Here is a 13,224-nt window from a genome sequence, read left to right on the forward strand (position 1 = left end):
CAGTCAATCTGGCTTTGAAGATGGAAGTGGCCACAAGCCAAAAACTGCTGGTATCCCGTAGCCGCTGCAAAAGGCAAGGAAATGGATCTCTCCTAGAATTTCCAGAAGGAAAACAGACCCGCTGACATCTTGACTTTAGCCCAGGTATCTGGGTTGGATTCTACTCAACAGAAGGGGAAGAGAATAAAATTTGTACTGGTGTAAACCACTCAATTTGTGATCATTTGCTATGGCAACAATAGAAAACCCCTGCAATGGAACAAAAGCATCTTTGTGAGTGACCCTAAATCTTTTTTAAAAGTATATTTTTAAAAAAAAAGCTTTGTTAACTGAAGTCATCAATGTGAGTAGACCAAACTCTAATCCTGCCAGGGACCTGAATCTTTTTCTCAGGCTCTGCTGGGCTGGGGCTGTGGAAGGACACCTGAGTCCTCATGCCCTCACCATGTGTCCCTGGCCTACTCTCTTCCCTGCTCGGGGTCTTGGTGGCCCATCCTGAGATGGCAAGTTGGGACCAACAAACTGAGGCCTTGTCTAGCTTGGGTGATTGAAACTTATGTGCACCAGAGAGGAGATGCACCGAGGCCCTGAAGCAGGAACCCTGCACCTTTGGTGAAAACCCTTCATGAAGAGCACAGAAATTCCACCTTCCCAAATGCACCAACACTGGCTCAAATTTGAATGCCATATCTGAGGGCTTCGTGGTATGATCTAGATCTCTTGCACAGACACCACTCCCTTGACCCGCTGGTTCACAGACTAGGTTAAGGACACTGGTTCCAGCTAACCAAAGCTGCTAAGAATGGGGTAGACAAGGCGCCTTGGAAGCAGAGGCTCTGGGTGAGTAGGGATAAATCTTTTGAGATGATAACTGAGACAGAAAAGAACTGAAGGCCCTTGCGGCCCAAGCCATGGAGTTCAAAATGGTGTGGCATTCCCCCTAAATATAGAGGGTTCATTGCATATGGAACAAGTTTCTCATGAAGTCCAGCAGGGAGGACAGGCAGACACTGGCTGCAGCAGGGTGGAGCCCAAAGCATGTTGACAGACAGGGAGGGGCCTCAGGCCCATTTCCCACCCAGGATTCCACAACTCTAGGTTAATCCTAATGGGCACCGGGCAACCTAATATCTCCAGTGAATCCTAAGGCAACCTGCCCTGAACTCTGCCAGAGACAAGGTCTCTGCTGGGCATACCTCATTCAACCAAGGAGCAATCTGATATAGAAGCAGCACAGGAAGGTCTTTACAGCATCACGGAACTCATCAAGGCACGTGCTGGTGCTCATTCGTGGTCACCTTTCCCCCTAGATGATTCCCTGAGGACGTGCCCCACGGGTGGGCCCACTGCTCACAACTGCCCCCTTCCAAAAGGGCTCTTTCCCCGCCGACCAGAGACAGTTCACTCTGAGATGTCCAGTCATCCCCGACATCTCTTCTCTGTCCTTCCACACCCACTCTTGTTCTCCCCCTGCCATGTGCTGGCGAGGCCGACCTGTATGGGCAGCATCAATGCGTTCCCTGTCCTGTGACTTCCCCGTGGGCTCAGCCCATAGGGAACTCAGATGACTGGTGGAGGGAAAGACAGGAGGGAGGGCAGTCGGAGTATTTATTCTCTTAATTTCTCCCTCCTGCCTCTCCTGGTGCTGTGCCATCCTGTAACCAAAGGCCAGAGCTCTCTGGAATCTCTCTCACTTTCTCTGGATTCCACCCATGCTCCTTATGCCCCCTCAGCCCCCGCGGCGGTGGCTGCCCCTGGCAGAGCTGGCCTCTCGGTGTTCTGCCGTGCCTGCAGCTTCTCTATACCGTGTCTGGATAATCCCAGTCCTGGTTTCTGCCTTGACAGGAAGAACTGGGCCTCCCAGGCTGATACTTGACCTGCCCAACAAGCAGGCCGCAGGTCTGACCTGTCACCTCCCGTAAACCCATCTTGTAATGACATAAGCTTATCAGCGATCATTTTTAGCACCTCCTAAGCCAGTGACTCTGGCAAAGAACCTGCCATGAGGAGAAACAAAAAGGAAATGGATATGGACACTTACTGAAGATGACCCTTTTTTATTGCATCGGTGCACTGGTTGCTCTTGTGAACCTGTGCCACGGAATTTTCACAGAACCTCTGAGGTTCAAGTTGAGGCTTGCAGGCATTCCATTTGTCCACCTGTGATGAAATATTATCCACACCAAGGGTGGTGTCCAGCTGGGGCCACACACTGCCTGCCATTTGGGTAGGTCTCGACAAAATAGAGTGTGTTTAAAAGAAAAAGGCAGGGTTGAGAAGGGCCTCTGGGAACCACATCACACCCTTGTGGATGAGAAAATGCTGGAGGCACCCAGCCCCTTTATGCCGAGGTGGCCTAGAGTGGGGGCTGGGGATGCAGGGGTGGGGAGAGGCTTTCAGGCAGCAGCCTTGTTCTGTCTGATCATGGGAAGCATGAACCCAGAGGTAGAAATCACCGAGGGTGGACTTCCTTCAGGGCGCGGGTGGCTGGTCCTGGCACACACCTGAGTTTGTGCACATGGCCCATGGAGCCCCTGAGCCCTGGGAGACCTCACAGGGGCTTCCAAGGAGTCAGGCAGAGAATCCTAGGAGGAGGGCTGACCCTCAAACCTTCCTCTCTCACTCCCATTGGGGGGTGTCTGCATTTCATCCAAAGCTAGAATTTTCTTTAGGAGTTGGCTTTGGTGTCAAGCAGGGTCTCCCTCTACCTAAAGGAGGGCTTTTGAAGCCTGCTGACCCCATCGCCCTCTGCGTGGCAACCTCCATGCAGCAGACCCATAGATGCTTATTCTTTTCTGTATTTCCTGTCTTTACATGGCAGGGGGGCGCTGATGATCATCATCATGTTAATCTGTTGAGTAGGCAGCAGTAGCCCCTGAGGGGTGGATGACCTGATCCTGATCTATTTCTCAGTGCAGCCAGGACTGGAACCCTGTCCCCTCACATGTGGTCAGTGGTGCTTTCTTTTGCCTCGTGTATATGGCTTTCAAAGAAGAGCTGGTGCCAGGCATTTGTGGACAGGGGATTTCTGATAAGCAAGATAATTCAATCAATGACTACTGTTAGATACCTTTGGGGTGAGTCTTGGCTAGACAACTCCAGCCTGAATTCAAACACTGCCTGGGTGGTAACACACAGACGCAGGGGCTCCACGTCACAGCTCCCAACACAAGTTCACCAGAAGGGCAGGCCAGTGACTCGGCAGAGAACAAAGCCCTTGACAAGCGAAAGGGGAGGAAGGGCCATGTTTGACATGACAGCAGAGCTTGATGACGAGAAGCGTGGGCTAGGGGGTCAGCCTGGACACCAGTATGGCCCCACTGTGTGAGCTGGAGGCAAGCTACTTGATTTCTCCAAGCTTGTTTCCTCATCTGTAAACTGGGGACAGTAGTGGTACCAACCTGAGCACAATGTATGCAAAGCAGGTAAGTTGTGCAGCATGGAGCACAGTCAGTCCTCAGGAGAGAGAACCACCGATCACTATTATCATCACTTCCTGTGATACTAGAGTAGATAAAATAGTTTGGAGCCCTAACTCCCTGTGAACCCCCTGGCTGGACATCCAGGCCTTCCAAGTGGGCAGGATGCTCAGAAAGCCAGGTGGTCTCTGGCACCATTGAAACATGTAGCTGATGATGTCCAGGCGGATGCGGTCACCAGGCTTATATCTTGCACTAGTGCCCCTGTTATGACTTGGAAGGTGGCATCCACCTTCTTAGATGTTTTAAGCTGTTCCCCAAGACGTGGGGCATGCTTAGTGCTCAAGGAGGGCAGAGGGCAAATGAGAATTATAGGAAAATGGCTGCGGGTGTTCCCAAAGCCTGTCCTACCACATAGCAGGAACCTTTAGAAGCTGGCCAGCACCTGGCCCACTTGAACATAGCTCAGATTTATGCCCTGAATAACAGCTGCAATCTGGTTAGACTCAGATCCTTCTACTTGTCCTTCTGCAGCCGAATTTTAGCCAAGTTAAAAGGATATATGCTGGAAAACGTACAACTTACACTCAATGTAGCAATGGACGACTCCCTTCCGGAGCATTCATCACAGTCTGAGCAGCTGGCATTGATACACTCTCAGCTGACCCAGGAGTCAGGGGTCACCCATCGACCTCTTCACACTCCCTCCCAACCCCATCCCAAACCCCCAGACAAGGTGACAGCCACAGCGGCCACAGACCCTGGTCCAGGAATCAGTGGGGCTGTCTGTGGCTGATGCACCCCTCCCTCCATGAGTAATGAGCAGGTTCCAGGCCTGGGGGAACAGCTTACAGCATTTCTCCATTCATCTAAGGAGCATGACGCTGTGGTCTAAGTTATACTGGGAGTCCCTAGTGCAAGGTAGCATGTGTTTAAATGCCGCCACATGGGCCACCTGGCTTTCTGAGCACGTAACCACGTTTCCAGCCTGGAAGGCCTTTTACCCTCGGATCTAATTCCCAACATGGGAAAATGTGACTTTTCATAATTCAAACAAGTCTCTCAAAGAACGTCACCTGCAGCTGAAGCCGTGCCTTCTCTCTCTCTCTCCGGGTGTGGTTGGAATCCTAATTGAGAGCTCACTTTGAAGAAGTACCTCGGACGGATCCCTCAGGCTCCAATGCAAACCTCTTACCCCAGATGACAAGACAATTAAGGGGGGCACAGTGTGGGGCTGCCAGGGCGGGGATGAGGACAGGCTGGCATGGGGACAGAAGCTGGGGGCCCTGAAGCCTAGCAATGTATGTATTTCTTATTGTTGATCACTGTATATTTCTTTTTACTGTTGAGCACCATTTTAATTGCACTGTGACCAGAGAACATGGTTGGTACAACATTAATTTGTTGAAATGTGTTGACATTTCTTTGTGGGTAATTTTTCTCTTCTCCCCCTATTCTATGCTCCATGTAAGTTTCGAATCCAAGTCACAGGGCAGTGAGTTTGGGACCTAGGCCTACTGAGAATCAATAAATACTTCCTAAGGTCCACCACGGGGTCAGGACCGGCTTCACAGGCTTACAACCCCTGTCCAGAAGGGCCCACACTTGGTTTAATGCTCTGCTGGCAATGTCTGGAAATTCTGATTAAATTTGGAGCAAGATGATGCATATTTTTATTTCACAATGGACCCACACATTGTGGGATTGATCCTGCCCAGGGTTCTGGGCCACTTCAAAGAACTGGGGGATTCTATAGGCTTCTGGGGGTTATGTAAAGAGAGGGAGAAAGGTGGGAGAGAGGGAAGGGGGGCATGGAGGAAAATAGAGGGACGAAGGCAGAAAGGCGAGGAGGAGAGGTGCTTCCCTACCACTTCCCTTCCTTAGGCACACGGTCTTCTTCACTTCCTAGAACATGTTATGCATCGCAGCACTGCACTTGCTACCCGCCTGCCTGCCTGCTAGTGTATTGCAGTGCTTCATTTATCAGTCTGTTCACTTTATTCACGGACATACACACACTCCCCCATTGGAACGCAGGTGCAGTGAATCCCAGGGCTGTTGCTGAGCTCTTCTCTCGCTCTGCTCCTCAGGAATTCAACAGAGTGTGACTTCTGCCTGACCTCAGGCAACTTATTCACTCTCTCTTCATCAGTAAGACAGAGAACAAAAACAAGAAGCAAGGGGAAAACACAAATATCTAGCATAGCATCTGCTGTGGAGCAGGTGTTTGGTGAGAGCTCCTGAAATGAATGAATGTAACTGATCGTGGAGTCAGATACTGCACCAGGGACTCGTATTTTTCCACCTACTTCTTATTATCCATTTTACAGAGGAAAAGACTAAGTCTCAAGGAGGTTCAATAACTTGCTCAGGGTCATGTAGAAATGAACAGTCAGCTCCCCTATGGGGAATCAAGCTTGTTGGGCTGTAGAGCCTCGCAACAGCCTCCCTACTTGCAATGGTGCTAATCCTCACACACCTGGGGCATTTCCAGATATGAAACACATTGCTTTACTCCTGGTGTACCCACCTCACAGGAGTCTGAAATGTAGGTGAGGTCCCTCCCAACTTTAGCAACCAGTAGTTTCCAGAAGATATCAGAAATCCAGCAGAGAAGAATATTTAAGGCTCCAAAGACAAAAGATGATGAAAATGCAGATAGAAAGCTAGGGTTCAGATTGGCTTCCCAGGTGGTGGGGGGCTTCCCAGGGCCTGAAGCACAGAAAGGCTTCATCAGAACCCTGAGTGGGGGAACATGAGGCTTGTCACCTGGAGTTCAGGGAGATAAAGTATCTCGTATTAGGATGAGGGAGAGGGCAGGGTCCCTTTAAGGCCCGAGAGGATCCCCTATAAGCAGAGACTGGAGAGATGCCTGTGACCTCACCACCAAGATCTCACTCCCTAGGTAAGAATCTGCCTCTTACTTCTTGTCACACCTTTCGCCCAGCCTGTCACCCACACCTCCAAGCATGGAACTTCAGCCATTTCCCAATTTTGTTATTTTTATAACTTTCATTTAATAAAGAAGCAGTCTCTTGCTACAGAAGAATGGTTCAAAAATTTTGCTCATTGGCAAAAAAAACACAAAAAAAACCAAAAAACTAGTATATACAGTCATTAATTCTCATTATAATTAACACAAAAGCTCTGGAGTTGCTATTAATGGAAAAGCCAGCCCAAGTACAAAACAGCTAATATCAACAATAGGGGTTTGTAATTACAGATGTAAGTTGTGTCATGACACTAATAAAACTGGAGCAGGGGCGGGAGACAGGAGACCCTAGATGAAATCAGGAGTTGGGAAGCAGCTAGAACATCACTATTTGCCGTTTCACCAGTGATTTGGCCACTGTGCAAATTTCAGGGCATGGTGGAAATATTCAGAAGTGTGTGTGAAGCCATTTTTGCACAAACCAAAGAGTTTTTTGATAAAGCCCTGTATTTAAAGGAAAGAACATGGAGCATTCATGGGGTGACCGTCTCCCTGAGGCTGAGCACGAACATCTTCATGGGAAAGTCTGAGCATCTTATGACCAGCCCAGAACTATGTCAAGGAAAGAATGTGTTCATATTCTAGATTGGGTGTATAAAGTACACAGCATCTGAGTAAAATCTCCTAAAGAGAGCATTAGTATAGCTAAGGATATGTGTGTATGTTCATTGCAGAAATTTTAGAAAATACAAATAAGCTTAAAGAAAACAAAAATTTAGGTCAGCAGCAATGCCTTTTCTTGAATGTTGGCACGTTTCCTTCCAGTCTTTTTTCCTGATGAGGCACAGTCAGCTCTAATATAGATGCCCAGTTCTTCCCACTGGCTAAACCGCAGCCAGCTTGCATCTCTCTCTACTGCCCTGCTGCTGTCTCAGGCCACACCTCCCACAGGGCAGCAACTGGCCCCTGCCTTCACTCGATTAAGTGGGGTGTGGCAGGCAAAGGTCTGGGTAGGAGACTGAGCAGCCCTGGGTTCTAACTGGATGCATGCTGCTAATTTGCTGGGTGACCTTGAACTTCTCTGAAGTCAGGATCCTCACGGAAACGGAGTGGGTGGCACTCCGAGGTCTGATATGTGCTTGCTCTGCCTGCAGCGTGAACCATCACCCACAGAGACGCTGAGCAAGGGGGACTGATAGCCAGTGCTGCCACCCAGGTGCATGTAGGCGTGGCAGGCTGGTGATGGGGGTGGGAACTGAAGCAATGCAAAGAAAACATCTCTCCCTGCTGCCCAGACTTCAGCAGAGGCTGGGATGGGGACAGCTGTGATTTCCAAGGCAGCAACATGCCAAGGTTATAAAGGCAGCCCTGGGGAATAGGACACTTCTGCAGCGGCCGGCCAGCCTGGGCCCCACCAGGACAACTCAAACCCCTGCCAGCTGAGCAGCCCACCCACGGCCCGGTGAGAGAAGACGGGGAGCCCTGACCCTGAATTTGAGCGGTCTCACCAACCGCCCATCATCTGTCGAATCTTGCATCATTGAATTATCTGTTGCCTTTGTAAAAGAATGCCCGTTACTCTGCACATATGTAGTTTACCATCTTATACCACGTCCCTGCTGCAGGCACTGCTCTAAACGATTTTCCTCCATTGTCTCATTTACCTTTCACTAACAGCCCTGTGAGGTACGTAGTGTGTTGACGGTATGAGACATTCAGTCTGTAGGTCAAAAGTAGTAAAAAATTGGCAATTTGGTGTGATTTATCCAATAGTATGTTGACTTTACAGTTGAAAACATCAGGCTCAGATTGGACATGTAACTTGCCCATGATCACACAGGGGGGGTCCGTTTTGCAGCCACTCCCCTAGACTGCCTCCCCAAAGGCTCAGTGAACTGGGCTGAGCGGCTTCGGCAGGAACAAGGAGACGTGGCCCCAGCAGGGAGCCAGCCAGTTATCCTTCCCAGCCTGCAAAGTGCATCTGGGTCTCCCAGCAGATGCATCCTCAGACCCACGAATGCGGCCTCTGTTCACTAAAGACCACAGAGACCTACCTGCTGCCCCAGCCCCACCTGGCCCACTGTTGGTTACCTTTCTGTGTCACTGTCGCCGGACGCCACCTCTTCCAAGGCTGCCTGCAGGTCGGCAATCCGTCGGATGGACGTCTCCAGGTCTGCCTGGAGGGTCTGTGTCACTGCTGAGAGCTCTTCCACACACTTCTCCTGGAGGCAGAGAACAAGCACACACTGGCCTCAGGCAAGAACCCCACCACCTACCAGATCTCTGAGGGGCAGACACACCCTGGGCACAGCCCAGGTTCACTGAGTACCTATTACATGGTGGGACCCTCTCTGTATGGATGGGTATGGACCCTCAGAGAGAGGCTTCAAATTTTATGGAGGAAACGGCTGCCTGGGGACATCCGGGCATGGCCTGTGGATGGAGCTCACTCACCCACGCAGGGGTGCTGAACCCGGTCTGCGCACCCCTAGAACCTAGCTCTGAGGTGGCACCACCCACTGCACACAGGCAGCACACCCTGGGTGGATGAGCCAGCATACAAACAACTGTTTCCCACGCATCCCAGAGGCGGTTCTGGCAGCTGAGCCGGCCTCAGGGATAGATCTGCTGTGGGAGGTTGAGGGCAGGGCAGACAAGACCAGCTCCCTTTCAACTGTTACCTGCCCTCCCCCACCTTTCCCTCCTCCAAGGCATCAAAGGCAAAGACAGACACCTCAGCAGGGACCCCGGGACAGGCAAGCCCCGCTGCCATTTACTGGGCTCCTTCTGTGCCCAGAGCCGCGTTCTTTCCTGCTCATGACTGCCCTCACCCCAACCAGCCGGCAGACAGGTCCCTGTTTCTGCTCCCATTTCGCAGATGAGGGCCTGAGGTCCAGGAAGCCAAGGCTGGAAGGCACTGCTGGCACTGGAGCTCGCTGCATCTGGCTGTCCCCTCAGCGCTGTCCCCCCATCACTTTCTGACACTGCCCTAGTCTGATTGTGTCCCAGCTCTGGAAAATCCCTGACTTCCGTTTGCAATATATTTCACACACCTACCCTTCCTCACGGTGACTGTCACCCAGGGGCATCTGGCACCAGGGGGCATGGGCAATGTCTAGAGATATGTTTGGTTATGAAGCTTTGGGGGGCTGTGTTCACTGGCATTTCGTGGGTGGAGGCCAGGGAGGCTGCAACAGCCTGCAGCACGCAGGATGCACCGCCACCCCGCCCCCGTCACAAGCAACTACCCCACCCAGATGTCAGTAGTGCCCAGGCTGGGAAACCCTGGGTTAAACCCAGAATCCCACCTTCTGGGAATTAATCCTACAGGAAATAAAACAAAAGGCAGGGTAAGGGCTGTCCCCGAGGATCACATGGAGGAGCTGAAGGCAGCCTCATCACCCAGCAGCCGGAATGCTTAGGGAAATCACAGGGTGTCACTTTGGTGCTATTAGACAGACATTAACATTAGAAATAAGGATCATGGCAGCGTGGAATGCTTCTGTGAAATAATGTTAAGCCAACGGAATAGAACAGAGAAATATCATGCCTGCATCTATATGCAAACAACATGCATCCACTTGGAAACGCACTTGGAGATGAGGATATTTATGGATGAGGGTGAAGGGGAGTTACGGATAGGATTTTTCTTTGAAGCTGTTCTAATTTTCGTGAAGTTTATTTTTTGACTGTTGTTTTAAGGAACACATATATGCCGATTGATGAGTGTGGAAGGGTGAAAATGTAGGGATTCAGGATCAGCTCTGTCATTCCCAGCTCCCCATTTAACTGACCAGCTAGCTCCCCATTTAACTGAACAGTTCCAGCCCCTTTCTGAGCCTGGGATCATTTCTCTTGAGACTGTTGATGAGGAAACCGAGGCTAGCGAAGTCAGTCAGGCCAGTACACAGCAGAGCCTGGATCTGCACCTTGATCTGCCCGCTCCCAGCCCAGTGGTCTTTCTGGGGCTATGTGTGCACACCCCAGCAGAAGTCAGTGAGGACCAGGTGCTCCCCTTTGGTGCTCCAGGGACACACTCAGCCACCCTTTGCAGATCAGCTTGTCTGTTCATAGTATTAAGTCTGTGCCTTTCAACTGAATGTGAGTTCTTTTCCAATTTGAGAAAGAGAGAGAGAATAAGAGAGGGAGGGAGATGGCAGGCAAAGACTGAGAAGCCCAAAGGCCAAGCCAAGCTGATGAGAGAAGGGGTGGCGTGGAGAGAGGTAGGGGACAGGGTGAGAAGGGGCTGGTTGTGTACTGCAGTTGACTGGAGCTGCCAGCTGTGAGACCCCGACCTTGGTGCAGACAAATGAGATGATCTGAGGCAGGGGCCCCCAGGCAGGAGGCCAGCGGACTGTCAGAGGAAATAACACACACCATGGGACAGCAAGGGGGTATTTGCCCCAGGATGCCAGCATGTCAGCTCATAAGACACCTAGAAAAATGGCTGGGGGCAAAATCCTGGCAGCTTACAGGAGCATTTGCTCAAGCTCAGCTCCTTCCTAGAGGCCAGGACAGTGGCATCCCTAGGAATCAGCCACCTTCTCCCAGGAGACAAGGCACCTGTGTCCTTGTAAGACCCAGAGGTGCTGCCTGAAGTTCACATTGGGCCATTTTAGGCACGTGTGAATGTTCATTTTAGAGATGGAACTAGGGACCAAGCTGCAAAATGATGCACCTGTGGTCACGCAGCCAGGAGACCCCAAAGCTGAGATGGGCCTCTGGTCTTAGGTTCTTGGGTAATGGCTTTTTATGCCACATGAGCTGAGAGATGAAGAAGAGCATAGGTGTCCCCTCCCAGTTGTGCTTTGCTGTGTCAATATCAGGCAGAGAGAGCAACAAGGCTCAAAGTCTCAAACCCAGGGAGGCTTCTAGTTGGCAGAGGACAGGGACAGGCAGTGTGTTTGAGGGTACTCTGGACTGGGACTAAGCAGGTGGGCAGAGAGAATGAGGATCTGAGGGGGGTCAAGTCCATAATATCATGAAAGTGAAAGTAATCTCTGGAGCCAAGATGCCTGGGTTTGAATCCCAACTCTACCACTCACTGGCTCTGTGACCATCAGCAAGCGATTCAACCTCTCTGATCTCCATGGGTAAGTGGGGACAGTAGCAGCCCCCTTCACAGGGCTATTGCAAGAACCAAATGAGCTTGGCAGAGATTAAAGGCTTGGCCCATGGTGGGTGGCACTGCTATCATTTAATTCTGGGAGGATGCTGAGGAACAATTGGGTGGGTGTCCCCACACCACTGAGGTTTGCCAAGGTCATGCAGCAAATAAGGAGCTTGGAATGCAGGACTCCGGCTCCAGATAGACTGCAGAGGAAAGACGTGGGTGGAAAGCAGGGCAGAATTGGGGATAAGATACCTAGACAGGGCAAGGGGGGTTAAAAGCAAGAAAACCATGGATAGGTAAGGGTGTGCGGACCAAGGATGGGGTTCAAGAGAGCTTCCACTCCTTTCCAGCCTCTATTCTGCCCCCTTCCCCCTTTGCCCCCCGCATCCCATCTTCCATCTCCCTGCTTCGCACCAGGCTCAGCAGGAACCCCCAATGAAACAGACTTGGGAAATTTAGTCTGTGTAATCAGTAATCAGCAAACCTTTCCTGCTTCTAGTCAAAAACTGAATAGAGTCTGCTGATTGCAGAGACCAAGTCGTTAGGCGAAATGGATGCAGTGCCCCAAGCAGTCTCCTGGGGGCGACAAAACAAGGCCCGGCCAGACCGCCTGAGAGACACGAGGGGGTGGACTAGGAGGAGGGGGCAGAGGCGGGCACCCCTCTCAGGCCTGGCAGTTGGGCCTCCCTCCACGTCCCATGACGTCTGACTGGTGATGCTCAGGTCTGGGCCAGGACTATTGTGTGCAAGCAGAGCTGTGTTCTGAGGCCAAGTATGAGCTTGGTCTTCCCTGCTATTACCTCTTTGAAGATTTGGAGCATGAGGTTGGAGGGATAATTAGAATATGAATTTATTTAGATAGTAGATATATATAGCAGATACCCACTAATAAATAAACCATATGCCCATACTAATCTGTAGCTACAATCTAGTGGTATATACATAATAGACACACAACATACTAAATATGTATGATATATTCATTATATAAAAATTCACATACCATTCATTCATCCATTCCTTCAATAAACATTTATTGAGTACCTACTAGATGCCAGCACTGACTTAGGCACAGGCAATATAGATAGCTAAGGTCCTACCTTCCATGGAGCATACATTCTTACAGGGACCTAATCTATCTGTGTAGCCAGTGTCTAGAAGACAGCAGGCATTCAATATGTGTTTTGGGATTAAATAAATGGTGTTATTGCATGACTGTAAGTGGTGAATGAAGCATGGCAAGGGGATCACACTAATGCATACACAAATGTACACCACGCACATGGAGATAAATACAATCATAACTAGCATGTCTACTCGCTGGTCTCCCCAGCATCACTGAAGAGAATCATTAACCCTTGTTAGACTCCCAAGTGACTCCCCCTGGAGCATGGCACCTAGAGGTGCCCGTGTGGGGAGCAGTTCATACGATAATTAGTGGCTGCAATTAAAGTCCTCTCCTCTTGTGATGCTCAATTAGAGACTAATATTTAAAACTGTTGTTTGTTTTCTCTGCCCAAGGCATCTCAATCTTCAGAGCACCCTCTTCTACCTGCAAATGCACAGGACTGCACGTGTCAGTTTCTGTGGCATTGGAGGTCACCTCTCTATCCTTTCAAATTATCCTGCAAGACCTCCCAAAGTCAATTTCACACAGTATTAATAGATCAGACTATCTCAAAACACCCCTGAAACTTGATGAAAATTCACCTTGTTATTTTCTTCTGGTGCACTGAAGACAGACAGAAACTTCATGTCAC

At 50.3% G+C, this 13,224-nt stretch overlaps 1 protein-coding gene across 1 annotated transcript in view; it reads right to left on the reverse strand.

Annotated features, from left to right (window-relative positions):
- Positions 1-13,224, reverse strand: part of MYO18B (myosin XVIIIB) — a 231,732-nt gene that overhangs the window by 25,078 nt on the left and 193,430 nt on the right. The window contains exon 39 of the mRNA XM_057492611.1: positions 8,443-8,573. Coding sequence (XP_057348594.1) covers positions 8,443-8,573 — 131 coding nt within the window. The remainder of the gene's footprint in view (positions 1-8,442; positions 8,574-13,224) is intronic.

This window comes from Manis pentadactyla, chromosome 14 (genome assembly GCF_030020395.1).
Source record: "Manis pentadactyla isolate mManPen7 chromosome 14, mManPen7.hap1, whole genome shotgun sequence".
Classification (NCBI taxonomy): Eukaryota; Metazoa; Chordata; class Mammalia; order Pholidota; family Manidae; genus Manis; species Manis pentadactyla.